This window comes from Oncorhynchus gorbuscha, unplaced genomic scaffold (genome assembly GCF_021184085.1).
Source record: "Oncorhynchus gorbuscha isolate QuinsamMale2020 ecotype Even-year unplaced genomic scaffold, OgorEven_v1.0 Un_scaffold_50:::fragment_4:::debris, whole genome shotgun sequence".
Taxonomy (NCBI): domain Eukaryota; kingdom Metazoa; phylum Chordata; class Actinopteri; order Salmoniformes; family Salmonidae; genus Oncorhynchus; species Oncorhynchus gorbuscha.
The window spans coordinates 12,136-28,942 of NW_025745332.1; the positions used below are offsets into that span (position 1 = coordinate 12,136).

The 16,807-nt window shown below is 41.4% G+C and overlaps 1 protein-coding gene across 5 annotated transcripts; it reads left to right on the top strand.

Annotated features, from left to right (window-relative positions):
- The first annotated feature begins 164 nt into the window (after positions 1-164).
- Positions 165-16,058, top strand: LOC124018409 (transcription factor AP-2 gamma-like). 5 transcript variants are annotated; one of them, XM_046333721.1, is made up of 8 exons: positions 165-239; positions 4,175-4,624; positions 4,833-4,884; positions 6,828-6,911; positions 7,906-8,128; positions 11,663-11,781; positions 13,245-13,386; positions 14,443-16,058. In XM_046333721.1, exons 1-8 carry the CDS (start codon positions 210-212, stop codon positions 14,735-14,737), a joined length of 1,395 nt encoding a protein of 464 aa, XP_046189677.1. In that variant the 5' UTR covers positions 165-209; the 3' UTR covers positions 14,738-16,058. The 5 variants fall into 5 exon arrangements, with proteins under 5 accessions (XP_046189677.1, XP_046189679.1, XP_046189675.1 ...); XM_046333719.1 differs by lacking the exon at positions 165-239 and adding an exon at positions 2,589-2,993; XM_046333720.1 differs by lacking the exon at positions 165-239 and adding an exon at positions 2,589-2,993 and having other exon boundaries at positions 6,828-6,899.
- The last annotated feature ends 749 nt before the right edge of the window (positions 16,059-16,807 follow it).

A 16,807-nucleotide genomic window follows, 5' to 3' on the forward strand; every position in this document is an offset into this window, starting at 1 on the left:
AACAGCAATACAATTTCAGAGAGATGTAGGAAAGTCTAACCGCGTCAGAGTAGTTTACAACTGGAATTTGCATAGGCCTTCACTCAGGTGTATTACCATGTAGGGCGCATGCGCATTCCAAGAAAACCAGGTGAAATCAGCAATTTTGACTACTTGCGAATTCACTCATTCGTAGCCACATCACTGGAATTATACCGCGTTCCTTGCAGATGTCTTTACTGGAGAGGCTAGACTGGCGGGTAAGCGAATGCATGTTTTTCTTTATTGTGTTATTTAAATACATTAATGGGTTATTCATTGTCTATCTTTCGACCTAAGTCAGCTCATTAATTGTAGGTTATAGTGTTTTAGCACCTTTGAAATAGGCTACTCCGCGGTGTTTGATAGTGGCTGCTAAATATGCTATTTGAATTCATTATTAAAGACCATAATTATGATCATATCAATCAAGCAAATGTATTTATAACGCCATTTTTACATCAGCCGATGTCACAACGTGACAATAGACCATATAACGTTGATCCATTAAAATAAGGTGCTCCTCGAGTGCCTCACGATTTAGGAATTTGAAATCATGCAGAAGATAAATAGTTTAGGCCTGAATTTTCTATACACCTGGTCACTATACACATAACTTGTGTGACTTAAAAATACGTGACCAACGGCGACTAAGATTCATAGTTCATATTGGCAACTGGTTTTCTGATAACTTGGCTTGTACTATTCATTTCAAGAACATTATGTATTCTGGTTTTCACAATACTCAGTAGACCAAATCTGCTCCATATAATAACATCTACTATTATAGACTACTCTAGATAAATGGTTCAATAATAAAATACTATACAAACAAATTTCAGTTAGGCTACTTAGAGATTGCGCATGTGCTTCAAAATTGATAATTTGTCTCGGAATTTCTTAGTTGCACATAGGCTATATAGCCTACACGAACTAGCTTCTTCAGTGTGATAGATAATATTAGCATAATTCAACTCTTTATTTTTCTATTTCGAACGCGCATTTCATTTTCACGTTAAACCACTTGGCCCATGTGACACCTAACGTATTGCTAATTGATTTAATGGATAACGATTTACTTTACAAGTGTCTATTCTATCAATAGTCCCTGTTTAAACGAATTGGTCTTGCCATGATAGTCATTTAATTTTTTAAATAAAAAAAACTGTTCACAACACAACGGCAAGGCTCCTCTTGCGTGTCTAACCTCGTTTACTCTACAACGGCGATGTAAAGATGCCTTCATTAATTAGTGAGCGTTCATTTCTGGTTTATATCCCATCACGCACAGAAGAACCACACGCAGCTTACAGCCACCGCATCGTTCACGGATGAGTTGATCTTCGTTACCCAATTTGAATTGTTTCCCAGAGACGATGATCACATGCGCGCAACAGGCAAAGAATCGCATTCCCCAAACCTTGATGATACATTTAGACACCTGTATTGTTCTCCCATGCATATAAATGATTATCAGACAGAAAATGATTCACACCGTTAAGTTACTGCTGTAGCCTATCTCTAGGACTCATTATATTTCACAATAATATTGGAAACTTAACAATTAAAAGAAAATCCCAAGCATAAGTGTAGGCCTATTGTGTTTAAAACACAAACGTCCTTGTCCTTGAAGTAATGCATATCAACACATCAAAGGGAACCTTTATTTTGGATATTGCAGTGCTCCACCATAAATGTTAATTCAACTTTTTCGTTGAGATCCCTCGTGCTTCGAGGTTTCGAGAAGAAATATGCTATTAAGCCTTGGGTCTTTGAGGTTTGTGAAGGCACCAAACTACAACGTGAAGCTCCGTAATGTAACTATTCATAAGTAAGTGTAAGTAGGTTTAAGTAAGTGTAAATTATTTAAACAATTAAGTTTAGCATGGAAATCGCAATATTTGATTGATATGAGCGCCTTGAAGCTTGATGTATTAAGCGAAATATGCTAATTCGTTTTTCAGGCTGTTTGCAAGCAATGGTGGTGCGCTTTGCCAGTGAATCCAACGCCTGGTCTCTTCGAATATAAAGTGAGAAAAGTAACAACATTTTGACAGCCCTGCAATGTTATTGGCGTGGATCGCATTGAAGTATACGCGCATAATGTTTTACATTGATTTTCGTATAGGCTATTGTTTTGCAAATGTGCTCATTGCATTGATTATCGTATTGCTTAACATGGTAAAAAATACATAGATTTTCGATTACATTCATAGGCTATAATTGTTATCACTTTTTAAAGCAAGTTTTCCAACTATAATATTAATACATTTAGTTATTCAGACACAATTACCAATAATAAGAGCATAATAATAAAGCAGGCCTGTTATTATTATTATTATTTAATTAATTAAGCTACAGCAAAGTTATCGGAAGTATAATCCTATAATATCTGTGTCATGCGAGCAACTGCAGACGGACAGCAATATGATTGGCTCCAATAATAACCGATAACAACCAATCAGCAAACTTTTATTCTGCCATATTCAAGATGACATCATGACAAAGGCACGCCCCCTAAAAATATCTAACCTATGCAAATTTAGTACACATGCTTCCAAGCGGGTTCAGTAAGGAGAAAAGGTTTGAACATCATCACTTTGTCCGTCAGAGGGAGTCAAGTTTCTTATTCAGCGCTTCTTCCCATATTCACTGAAGAACTGCTTACTGAGTCGTTGGGATGGAAAGGGAACTTGCTTGACAACCGTTTTCACTCAGTTGCTGTTGAGACCTACGTTGATAGTCGCCCGAATCACGCTCAAACGTCAGTGTGCTTCAAGGAACCGCCGCCCTCCTCTCGAGTTGAAGAAGTTGATTCATGATTTCTAGGAAGTACAGTATTACTTCATTTCCTACCTGGATTAACTCGTAGAAAACCATCAATTTACCTGGTCAACCTTGGTGTAAAATTTTGCCTGTCAGAAACTATGCTGTGGAAACTAGCAGATAACGTGAAGTACGAGGACGACTGCGAGGTAAATTCTAGCTATACACATAGACAAACCGCACGACATTAGGCCTGCGTTTCAACAAGGCTAGGATTTATGAAAAAAACATTTTATGAAAATGTTGTGGCCCTCATGCGCTCCATCACACCATCGCATCTGAAATTGGTAGCCAATTTTATGGATCTTTTTTTGCGCGACAATAGCTTTTAGGCAGACTTGATAAAAGCTTTACAGAATGAAAATGATTTTGATGGAACATTTTTTAAATGATAAAGCATTTGGAATAAGACAGATCGGTGGTCGGTTTATGCTATTTTCGTTGTCACTATTTGCTTTTATGGAATTCATATTAAATGCAAGTTCAAGTGCATTAGGGCACCCATGTTTGGTTTTCTGGTTTCTTTGCATTGTCAATATGTTTTTAAATATGCAACATTATTAGATGTCTATAGGCTAATCTCGATGGGCGTTTGACTCTATCCGCAGAATCTCCTCGACTAATGCATTGGCGACTGACGCCATGCAGTTTTGATTTCAGTAAATCACTTTTAGATGAGTCTATATGGATTGTAAAGTACATTTTTTTGTTACACGAGTGGGATTTTAATGAAAGTGGAAAGCTTTTTGATTTATTTAGGTTTATTTCTCTGAGCTAGGCCTAAATCAGGTTATTGTAAATAATTAAAACCAAAATTACAAAATTATTATTGTTATTATTATTATAGGCCCACGTGGGTAGTAAAATAGTTCCCTCCTGTGTGTCTATTGAGAGCTGACCATGGTGACAACAATATCTCAACAGTCCACATAGATTGCATAAACATAAATAATTCAGAAAGTTTTTCAGTTTAACAAAATATGCATTATTAGGCTACTTTGAATACTAAAACAACATGTTACTTTTTCTGAAAAATAGGCTGACCTCCAGAAATTGAGTACTGCAATAAAAAAAAAGTGCCTTATTTCGCCCACTAAATGTGAGCCGAGGCATGACTGTTTAAAACATTTCACTATATAGACCATGCCTTCCTAAACGATGGTGAAAAATACATCTCGATGTCAGGCCTAGCTGTCAACACAGTTGATATTTCTAATTTTGTCGACGATTGTTGATTCACTATGAATTTGGTTGATTGACAAGGGGCACAACTTTTTATAATTTATCTTAATATCATTGTCAACCTTAACGAAAGTCTCTCTGTTCCCAGGAAAGGCACGACGGGAGTAGCAATGGGAACCCCCGGTTACCTCACCTCCCCGCAGTGAGCCAGCACCTTTACAGCCCGTCGCCGTCTCTCTCCCACTCGGCCAACTCAGACTTCCAACCCCCGTATTTTCCACCTCCCTACCAGCCTATATCATACCCCCAGTCCAGTGACCCCTACTCGCACCTCGGCGACCCTTTCAACATCAACTCCATACACCAGTCGTCGAACCAGCAACAATCATGGCCGGGGAGACAGGGTCAAGAAGGACCCCATTCGCGAAGCGGACTCGCTAGTCAGATTCTGGGCCTGGAAGGCGGCTCCTCCGCCTTGAGGAGAGAAGGTTTCCGACGGCCGGAACTGCTACCGCCTCACGCTCATAGCATTGAGTCGTCCGTCATTGGTGATAATATAGGACTGCACGAAATGGGCCATGGCCTGGATGATGTTCAAGTGAGTGATTTCATTGTGATTTTGTTGCTGACTTTAAATTGAAAGAAGCATGACATCTAAAACAATAAAAACATATAGGCATGCAACAAAGGCATGGTTTTTTATTATGGTGTCATGTAATGGATGGAATGGAAATGGCATATTTCATAATGAACTTCCTTGTAAGAATGACCATAACATCACTTATATTAAACTTGTTTTTTTTCAGCATGTAGATGATCACAGTATTATAATGGCAGATCAGACGGTCATCAAAAAAGGTGAGTTTATTTGACTTTCCACATAGCTACTTTACTACTGTATATTAACTCATTTATTAAACTCATTGATAAAATGGTGAAAATGCTTTTACCACTTCAAGACAATACACGTACTGGTTTGTGAGATAGACATGCTTGGTGTATAAGGCACTGGGTGTGCAGTCCGGCATTGGTGTGCAACAGGTAACAAGGATGCAATAGAGAAACATTGAGTGCTATTTCCATGAACTCCATCCCTGAAATTGCTTGTTACTAAGTACATACCTGGAAAAATCTTCTTCAACAAATATTTTGCAATTATTTGTACAGTGATGTCTTTGCATTTGATTATAAAAAATCGGAATGGGAAAGGCTTTTCGCTGTACTTGTTCGTACATACATTGATAATCCCCCGTAGTCACGAGGTGCACTTAACTAAGCCTAGTTTGATCCTCTATGTGTTCTCGTGCTGAGGTCGTTTGAATAGAGCACCGGAAAAATAACCTTTTCAAAAAAATAGCAGGCTATAGCTGACAAGATGTAACTGTGAGGACATTGTGCAATCCTTGAAATCATGTATTGACTGGGGAGAGAGGGGGAGAGAGAAAGAGAGGGAGGGAGAGAGGGAGAGAGGGAGGGGGAGAGAGAAAGAGAGGGAGGGAGGGAGGGGGAGAGAGAAAGAGAGGGAGGGAGAGAGGGAGGGAGAGAAAGAGAGGGGCGGGAGAGAGGGGGAGAGAGAAAGAAAGGGAGGGAGGGAGGGAGGGGGAGAGAGAGAGGGGGAGAGAGAAAGAGAGGGAGGGAGGGAGGGAGGGGGGAGAGTAAAAGAGAGGGAGGGGGAGAGAGAAAGAGAGGGAGGGGGAGAGAGAAAGAGAGGGAGGGAGGGTGGGTCTTTAGAGGCCTACGCCAGTGCATTCGACTCCTTTTGAATTCCAGTTAAAAGCCGCCCAATGGATTGCTCTTCTCGAGACTCGCTGGCTGACTTTCTGCAAAACCAGATTTCGCTGGGGTGTGGTGTCCTACTTGCAATTCAGTCATTTGTTGGGGCATGAAATGTTTTGAATGAGGATTCAGAGTGTCATCTATTGCGCCTTCCTTCAACAGTCTTTCACTCAGAAGAAGGCCATGTTGTGCATTGATTTGAAATCCTGCACCACTTTTGTAACTCAACGAATTTATAGATGTATGTCGATATTGAACGGATCATACGAGTAGTAAATGTATTTTAGGTTTGTTAAAACAACATCACTGTAGATATATAGGTTCAAGAACTGTAATGATAGATAACATTGTTGTGGTATGGTGGGTGGCTACAGTTAGTAGTGTGAATGACATGTCCTTAGCAACATTGGCAAGAATGGTAAAGAGTAGTTGATGTTGTCTTTTCTGTAGTAAAGCCTACGTGTATAATGCTAAACTGCTTGCTCCACAGGATGAAGAATGTGAACAAAAGTATAGTTAATATGATATAAAATAGCCTAATGTGCATGCTCAAGTATTTATTTATGTTTTTAGACAAAGGATTTTGATGGCCATCTAGGCAGTAGAAAGCTTGAATATGATATTTAACCCAGCTATAACCGTTTGTTTAAAAGCTACCTAAATGCTCCTAATGCCTCATTTAGCATACATATGTATTTTTCTCAGTTGCAGGCATTTTGGATTTGAGACACACAATGTAATATTGGTGGACATTGTTGATTTTCAGATTTGAATCAATACGATAATCTGATCAAGCATACAGTATTAAGGAGGTAACAAGTTGTATGATAAAAAAAAATAGTTGTCATTAAAATGTGCAATGGCTCACTTTATTGGCCTTACACTCAAGGGCAGACTGTAGGTAGCCTACAGCCTACTACTGTACATTATTGTAAACGGTGAAAGCAAACCTCCCTCTTAGCTGTTTATCCAATAGATGAGCTCTAAATCATAATTTTGCCCCCCTTTTGTGATTCTTCTCTCAGTACTAGGACTACGAGGGGGCAGGAACTTTGATCGCTTACAGAGGACTTATTATGAGGGGGGCATTCTTGCTGGTGAGGACGAAGGTATATGTAGTGTACTTTGTATGTTTGTCTGGGTGTGACTTGTTTAGTTTGACCCTTGAACTTTTGACCCAAAATGACCACCCAGTTTGCCAGTTGGACAAGTCTTTAGATTAGGTTATTTTTAGCCACTCAATTAGAAGTAGCTACAGACCCTTAAACGTTTAATCCAAAATGGCCGTCTAATATAGGCCCTGTTTCTGTATATAATTCTTCAGATAGGCAAGGCAGGGAGAAGGGATTAATTACTCCTCACCTTCTCTCTCCTTGTCTCCTTCTCAAAACCCATTGGAGGAGAAGGTCAGAGGGGAGGATACTCTGGCGTTCTCATCCAATGGATTTTGAGAAGGAGACAAGGAGAGAGGAGGTGAGGAGTATGCAATTGCAATCTTCCCTCTGTGAAGAAGTATGGAGTAGAGGTGGATGTCATGTCAGTGGGTGGTAGGAATGAGGGGACTTTTAGCTGTGACACCGCAGGAATTATCGTTATCTAGTTAATGGCTACTTAGGGTCTACGTTTTGACTTCCACAAAGTAAACATGTTTGTTGTTTACGTGTAACAGTTCAGTCACCCTGATTTTTTACAAATCATTATGATGGTGTCAAATTTCATAGTTTATTATAAGGAAAAGCATGTTAAAGTTGGAATCCAAGCTGCAGTGTTTGGAGGTTACAAACAGTCTCGATAAGATTTACAACTGTCGGCAGACGCAGCCAGTCTTGATGACTCAACCTGAATTTCTCAAATAAACAGTCTCTTCTCCGAGAACATTTTTACAATGTAGCACAAACTCCAGAAAGTCCAATAATGTTGTCTAGTGTCCGTCTGTCCTCGCTGCAAAGCAAAATTCCCAATGGGACAATACAGATACATTTACCTTGAAACTCCAACTTTTACTCTTACTTTTACTAATCCTACTCTCATTATCATTTCTCTTCACATCTATATTAACCTACACTCATACTAACCACTCCTCTCTCTCCACCCCTTCCCCAGGCCCCATGTCTCTCCCCAAGAGCAACTCACTGGGTCTGCCCTTCCAGAAGGAGTCCCTGCTAGGCATGGTGTCCAACCCCACCGAGGTGTTCTGCTCAGTGCCCGGACGCCTCTCCCTTCTCAGCTCCACCTCCAAGTACAAGGTGACTGTGGCTGAGGTGCAGCGGCGTCTGTCCCCTCCCGAATGCCTCAATGCCTCCCTGCTGGGGGGAGTCCTGCGCAGGTCAGTATTCGCACAACGTCAATCCATTGTGAGATGGTTCTGAGACATTATAAGGGGTGTTAAACATGTATTGCAAAGCATTATAACATCATCATAATACGCTATACGGGTCGGCTTTAAGTTTTCAGTTTTAGCCTGAAGGGTTAAATAAACAAATGCATTATAACTGCATCATAATGCATTATACCGGCAGGTGTTGCCGTTTTTTCATTGTTTTATTAGGTGTAATTGTGAACAATGGCCAATATCTAGTCCGTTAAAATATGGTTCACAGCAGCTCAAAGGATCAGTGATTGTGGTACAGCTGATGTGATGTAGTTAGGAGATCACAGAGAGATGTGCATACAATACGTTTCTCAGTGTACTCTGATGTTGCTCCTGTTTTACAGCTATTGTTAGTGAGCCACTTCCGGTTGCTGGATACTAAACGAGTAAAAGATTGTCGGCCTATATTTAGTTGTACGCTCTTAGCAAAGAAGTTGCTATCACGAACCTAAAAGGGTTCTTCGGCTGCCCCCATTGGAGAAGACTTTGAATAACCTTTGTTGGTTCCAGGTAGAACCCTTTTGGTTCCAAGTAGAACTGTTCTGGTTCTACCTGGAACCTAAAATGGTTTTACCTAGAACCAAAAAGGGTCCGCCAATGGTGGACAGCCGAAGAACCCTTTTGGAACCTTTTTATATAAGAGTGTAGGTCTATACTGTGAAAAGTTAATACCTGCTTCATGGACAGACATTCATTTAGGAAAGTTTAGTGATTCTCTAAAAGCAGATGTGTCGCTGTTCGACTTCATTGTTTGTGTGGAAGCACCGTGACTACCTTTGTACGTGCTCTGCAATTCCGGGTACTTCGCTTTGGGGATATGTTACATCAGAGTAGTTGGCACCAGTATGATAGATAGAGTGTGTTTGTGTGTTGGTGTGTTTGTCTATGAGTTCAGGGGGTGGGGCTATAGGGCTGTTTTAATTGCTGCTGAGCGGTTGACCTTGTGCCCCATATATCAGCAGGCAGTCTGTTGAGGGACTAGGGGTTCGCTCCTGCCTATTTTTGCTGGGAATGCAAGTTTTTTTTAAACTTCCATGTGACCCCGCCAGTGCCACACACACACGCACGCACGTATGCACGCACGCACGCACGCACGCACGCACGCACGCACGCACGCACGCACGCACGCACGCACGCACGCACGCACACACACACACACACACACACACACACACACACACACACACACACACACACACACACACACACACACACACACACACACACACACACACACACACACACACACACACACACACACACACACACACACACACACACACACACACACACACACACACTTAACTAGGTCATGAAGCGATAGGCGAGGGTGTGGAGGGAGCGGGGCAGTCACACACACGCCTCCCCAAAGACACTGTCTCTCACCCGTCACGGAGGGAGTGAAGCCTGCCACTCATGTGGAAAACTGAATTGGCTACAGCGAGTGGGGAATTTTAGTGTGGGTGTGTGATTTCCCATCTATGTTCTTAGGGCGGGAGAAACATAATTTGACTGGAATATTTCCGAGGGCAGGGTCTACAGACCAATCACGGACTACAAAAGGAAAACCAGCCACGTCACGGACACCGACATCTTGCTTCCAGACAAACTAAACACTTTTTCCCACTTTGAGGATAATACAGTGCCACTGACGCCGCCCGCTACCAAGGACTGTGAGCTCTCCTTCTCTGTGGCCGACGTGAGTGAGACATTTACCCTCGCAAAGCTGCCGGCCTAGACGGCATCCCTAGCCACGTCCTCAGAGCATGCGCAGACCAGCTGGCTGGTGTGTTTACGGACATATTCAACGTCTCCCTATCCCAGTCTGCTGTCCCCACATGCTTCAAGATGGTCACCATTGTTCCTCTACCCAAGCTCATCATTAAGCTTGAGGCCCTGGGTCTCAACCCCACCCTGTGCAATTGGGTCCTGGACTTCCTGACGGGCCGCCCCCAGGTGGTGAAGGTCGGAAATAACATCTCCACTTCGCTGATCCTCAACACTGGGGCCCCACAATGGCGCGTGCTCAGCCCCCTGCTGTACTCCCTGTTCACTCATGACTGCGTGGCCACGCACGCCTCCAACTCAATCATCAAGTTTGCAGACAACACAACAGTAGTAGACTTGATTACCAACAACGACGAGACAGCCTTCAGGGAGGAGGTGAGGGCACTCAAGAGTGTGGTGTCAGAAAAACAACCTCTCACTCAACGTCAACAAAACAAAGTAGATGATGGTGGACTTCAGGAAACAGCAGAGAGAGGACCCCCCCTATCCACATCAACGGCACAGCAGTAGAGAAGGTGGAAAGTTTTAAGTTCCTCGGCATACACATCACGGACAAACTGAAATTGTCCAACCACACAGACAGTGTGGTGAAGAAGGCGGAACAGCGCCTCAGGAGGCCGAAGAAATTTGGCTTGTCACCTAAAACCCTCACAAAGTTTTACAGATGCACTATTGAGAGCATCCTGTCAGGCTGTATCACCGCCTGGTATTGAAAGTGCACCGGCCACAACTTTAAGGCTCTCCAGAGGGTGGTGCGGTGTGCACAACGCATCACTAACTACCTGTCCTCCAGGACACCTACAGCACCCGATGTCACAGGAAGGCCAAAAAGATCATCAAGGACATCAACCACCCGAGCCACTGTCTGTTCACCCCGCTACCATCCAGAAGGCGAGGTCGGTACAGGTGCATCAAAGCTGGGACCGAGAGACTGAAAAACAGCTTCTATCTCAAGGCCATCAGACTGTTAAACAGCCATCACTAACACACTGCCTACATACAGACTTGAAGTCATTGGCCACTTTTAATAAATGGATCATTAGTCACTTTAATAATTCCACTTTAATAATATTTACATATCTTGCATCACTCATCTCATATGTATATACTGTATTTTATACCTATAAAAATCTATTGCATCTTGCCTATGCCACTCTGTCATTGCTCATCCATGTATTTATATGTATATATTCTTACTCCATTCCTTTACTTAGATTTGTGTGTTAGGTAGTTGTTGTGAAGTTGCATGTCGCTACACTCGCAATAACATCTGCTAACCATGTGTGTGTGACCAATAAAATCTGATTTGTGTCATAGTGTTTTTTTTTTTAGGTTAGGATGGCACTTTTTCATATGATTTATTTGTTTTCAAAAGTGAATGATGAGGTCTCCTTCAGGGATGGGGGAGACTTCTGCTGCTAGGTTTTCTCAATGTAGTAGGAAGTCTGAAGTTTGGGTGACAGCCCTTACAACATCACTTATTGATGCTTACTTTTCGATTCGTAGAAAAAACATGTAATCACAAATAGCCTATAGAATGGAATATGCTATATTCTTCAGTTGGAGGGACTGTATGACCGTTATGAATTCAGACATTTCTACACGTTAAATGACCCCAATGTGGCCTTGTTCATATGGAAGCAGACATTTGTCAAGTAACGATGATGACACTAACTGTATTTGTCCTTATTTTTCCAACAGAGCCAAGTCTAAAAATGGTGGCCGGTCATTGAGAGAGAAGTTGGACAAGATTGGGCTCAACCTGCCCGCTGGAAGGAGGAAGGCTGCTAATGTCACCCTGCTAACTGCACTGGTAGAAGGTATGCTGCCCTCTTCGTATTTAAAACTGTGGTCATTGAGCCAAAAACATATATGACATCATAGAAATACAATGCATAGAACTCGTCTCCATCTGTACTCCTTGAACAAGTTGGCTCGTCCAAAATGGAGAGCCAATTGAATGAATTGTTGCACATATACAGAGATGTGATAAACAACATATCATCTGGATGTTTTTGTCGTCATCCCATCAGAGATGGTCATTTTGTTTACACCACTTCCACTGGTGTTGTACCATCTATTCATTATATTTATATGGTTAACCTAAACTCTGCGTTTCCGTTACTGTGACATGATTACCTAAATGATTATAATATTGGCTGTATAAAAGTTACTGGAACTTGGCTTTAATAGTAGCGGTGGCTGGTCTTTGTCTTGTAATTTCCCCATTTTTGGTCAAAATGGCAGTGACTTAGCTGATGATTGATTTGGTCTTTCACTACATTTAACTGCCTTTTGAAAATCAAGGAAGCTTTGACATTATCCACCTGGACTGTCTTGGTGACATTTTGAGGTTTACCAAGCAGCTGGCCAAGACCAGTAGAGTAAGAGAATAGGCCTGAAACACAACTTCACAGAGTCCAACCCTTTGTATTACAGCGGTGGCATCATCTAATACAGCACATGTGACCAAAGGACAAAGAAACATTTAGCGTGTAACCTTCCTGTCTTTCAAATCACACAAACTCTTTGAAAGATGTAAAATACTCATCTCCTCAAATCATTTTCAGGGCGAAGTATTTCATGAAGGTTTTTCTTGTGGTTTTTAGGTTGGATAGTCACCTCTTGTCTACTTTTTCATTAAATTCCGTCTTTGACGCTTTCGTCAGTCTTACCTCGGCTAGACAATGTCTAAGCAATGACGCATAGCTGTGTGCCTAGCCGCCCGAAGCCACGTGTAATTTCATTTTTCTCCCCCATATAAACTCTACTCACTATAAATGGAGTGACAGTTCGGTGCAGGGGAATGACTCGGGGCCAGTGTTATTTAGAGACCTTCAAAGTCTGAATTAACGCTTGTTATAACGTGTTTGACTTGCCAGGGGGGTTAACTGACCTTAAAGCCTAGTGTTTCTGAATAGCTACATTCCCCAAGTGATCTGTGTGTCTATCAATAAGTGCCTCTGTTCGGTGCTACAGGCCGTCCGGTTGCAGTTAGCCACATAAGCCCATTAAAGACCATGCAGGAAGTCACCCCTGAAGATGGGATATATTCATCTCAGTGGCACAGCTTCGACCGAGCCAAGAGACTGAGCGCAACTTATTTTTTTTAAATGTTGCACCACTTCAATGTTCCCCTTTCTACATATACTGCCCCTGTGGGATGTGGGATGTCAGCAAGACCACATTCACACTTGTCTCTTAGATAATATTTTTGTATTTTGTGTGTGTGTTTGTTTGTGCGTTTTATGTGTGTGCAACACTTGTGTTTTTGTCTTTATAGGTGAAGCCCTTCACTTGGCAAGGGATTTTGGCTACGTGTGTGAGGCAGAGTTTCCGGCAAAGGCCATCGCTGATTACCTGGGTCGACCACATGTGGAACGCAATGAGGTCAACTCGCGCAAGAACATGCTCCTTGCTGCCAAGTGAGTCTCTCTCTCTCTCTCTCTCTCTCTCTCTCTCTCTCTCTCTCTCTCTCTCTCTCTCTCTCTCTCTCTCTCTCTCTCTCTCTCTCTCTCTCTCTCTCTCTCTCTCTCTCTCCTCCAAATGAAGGGATGTACCCTGCGGGTTTTGAACATATGTGACGTTTTGGACTCGGTTAAAACCTTTTCGAATAGTTTTCAAGCTGCTCTTGATTTATAAAACATCTTGATGTCTTCACTACTTTTAAGATCTCCCAATTTCATAGTGTGTACATGAAACAGTGTGCACATATAAGTGAATCATTGTCACCCAGACATAAATCCAATAGTCCATGTCTGGGTCGTGTACATTCCGTTTCCTTTATCTAATTTCTGTCATCTTAAAAATAAAAATAAAATGTGTGTTTGCGTGTGTGTGTTGGCCATATATTTTTCCACTCTGCTGTGATGTTTCACAAAAATTCTGAACCTTTTGATTCTCATTGTTTCTACAGGATTGTAAAATGAAAGATGAACACCTTTGCTAAGAGTATTATTATTATGATTGATTGACTATGACTTTTCAAATCACCCAGCAGTTCTATTTGCAGAGTTAGCTCCAAGTACATGAGCAGTACCAAAAAAAAGTGATCTAATGATTCTGTCTCTTTGCAGCAAAACCTGCAGTTCTAGGATTGTTGTATCCCCCTTATATATAACTTTCTATTGGTTGCAAGAATTTTGTATAATAATTTAATTTGAAAACAAAGTTTTCAATCCAACGTCGTTTTAAATTCAACGTCGTTTTGTGTATCAGTTCATAGACCGTGTGCCATGGAAAATCTCCTCCCTATTATTTTGCAAACTGTATGTACAAACTTCTGTACATTCTTTGGTCCTTAAATGAAACTGGTATACTTTTTTATTTATCACAATTTTCTTTAGCCAATTTTGGTCTTTAAAGCAGAGCCGACACACAAGTTCTTCACCTTATACCTATATAAATCCAATAGTCTATGTCTGGGTCATGTACATTTCTTTACCTTTATCTAATTTCTGTAATCATTTTCTTATTAAAAGGCAAATCTGTAAGGAGTTCACCGACCTGCTGACTCAGGACCGCTCACCTTTGGGGAACTCGCGGCCGGCACCCATCCTCGATCAGGGAATCCAGAGCTGCCTGACCCACTTCAGCCTCATCACCCACGGATTCGGCTCGCCCGCCATCTGCGCCGCCATGACCTCCCTCCAGAACTACCTAAACGAGGCCCTCAAACAGGTGGACAAAATGTACCTGAGCTCTGGCAGCGACACGCAGGGCTCCTCCGACAACGGTAGCAAATCCTCCGACAAAATGGAGAAGCACAGGAAATGAGGAAATGCTCTCACATTGGACTGTATAGCCCCCCCTTTCTCCTTTGGACTATTTTGACGTCCTATTTAGTAGCGAAATTTTCGATATGATTCCAATTCTAGATCATTTGTGTTTTCACACAGTTGAATTAACGTTTTCCTGTGCTTCTGGCCTGTGCTCTTTTACGAGTAGAGTTTTTCAAAAGACTTGTCACTGCTTTTGCGTTGTTACTACCATTGGCTGGTTTCAATGCGAGATCAACCTACCTTGGTGCCTACTGTAATAGTAGGTGCATAAGCTGCTTACAGCCAAAGGGCCTAGACGCTGTTGACACGGGGAAAGGAACAGAAAACAGACTTTGTTGTTTCCCTATAGGACATAATTTCAAGATGGGTCATTGTGGTTGTAAATTCTTTTCAGCTATTTTCCTTCCTCTTCTGTCTGGAGACAAATCCTCTGATTTCCTCTGTCTCTTCCGCGGTGCTCAATTCCCATTGGACTTACCAAAGGACGTTGTTTTACAGGAGATAAGAAAATCCTCTTCATTCTTGTTTTCTTTGATGCTCAAATTTTCATAACGACTTCAATGGGTACGGTGTTATTGTGCTTTTTTCATGGGAGCTTCTTTCGTAGGTCTGGTAAAAAAAAGAAAAAAAAGAGCCTGTTTCTTTGTTTGTCTACATTCCCCAGAAACCTTAAAGATGATTTGCAATGGCAGCCATTCAGTGTTCGATGAGGGATGGTTACTTGTGGGTTGTGACAAAAGCCACAACAATGGGGTATTTGTTACTTGTAATTCCTGTCTTTAAGTACTTATATTGGCCATTGGTTCCTTTAGTATTTTTTTACAGTTTGCAATGTAAAAGGAATCAGTCCCCGACCAGATTAGATATCCCTCACCTTCAGTACAAACTATTCCATGTTGATGTTAACTGTATCCAATCATAATCAGCCATTTTCATCTAAATTGTATCTCTTTTAGCCAGAACACCAGCAAAAGTGTATGTGTTATGTTGTGTGAGTGTGTGTCTGTATGCAAAATGTATATATTTCATTTTGAAAAATAGTGTTTTTAATTAGACAATGAACTACAAACAGAGGATTTCCCCTGTTATCTTTACCTTGAATGTAAATATTTTCTAATTTATGTTGTAATTTAATGGGTTATGTAAATAATGGTATCATTATGGTGTGTGGCTTAACTTTTTATAATGTGTTAAAGTTTTATAAAATGGGTTAGTTTTTTAAAAGTAGAGGTTAGGCAGTTGGTATGATATGCTTTTTCAATATGTGTAAAGCTGTTTTAAAGTTATAGGAAAGAATATAAAAAGTCAACCCTGTGCATAACAACTTTGTTGATATTCTCCCATTTGGGCAAGTGTTTTGCCTTGCATAGACATTTGAAGAGATCTGAGGCAGTGGATTCTCTCCCTCTCTTGCAACACGCACACACACACACACACACACACACACACACACACACACACACACACACACACACACACACACACACACACACACACACACACACACACACACACACACACACACACACACACACACACACACACACACACACACACACACACACACACACACACACACACACACACACACACACACACACACACACACACACACACACACACACACACACACACACACACACACGCAGCAGCAGCAATGTCCAACAGGCAAAACATTTTCAGTTGTGTGTTTCATAAATTATGGGCAAGTCATTTGCGTGAAGATTTTCCTATTAATAAATGGTAAAAAGAATGGGAACAATGGGCATCATTATGTGTAGTAACTTAGCTACACAAATAAGCGATGTTGCTTGGTGCATGAGGATGGTACAAAAAGGCATCATGTGAGAACAAAACATTTCTAGTTTATGTTTTCACTTAGTTAACCATTTGGTGCATAACACACATACTTGTTTGTCTCCCTAAAGATTTATTTTGTATTTTTTTGTTCCCCTTTTTACATTTATATGCCCAACTTGGGAACAGGTGTTTTTGTGTGTTGCCCAATAAAAGCCGATCTCTACTTTAGCATATAACACACTGACAAATGTACGAGTATGTTGGA

What these genes read in the sequence shown, in the direction of transcription:
- LOC124018409 (XM_046333719.1), top strand. Translation starts at nt 2,946, where the DNA reads ATGCTGTGGAAACTAGCAGATAACGTGAAGTACGAGGACGACTGCGAG. An exon ending in TCAGACGGTCATCAAAAAAG is followed by an intron (nt 4,885 to 6,827) that starts GTGAGTTTATTT and finishes TTCTTCTCTCAG; the next exon opens with TACTAGGACTACGAGGGGGC. An exon ending in GCTAACTGCACTGGTAGAAG is followed by an intron (nt 11,782 to 13,244) that starts GTATGCTGCCCT and finishes TTGTCTTTATAG; the next exon opens with GTGAAGCCCTTCACTTGGCA.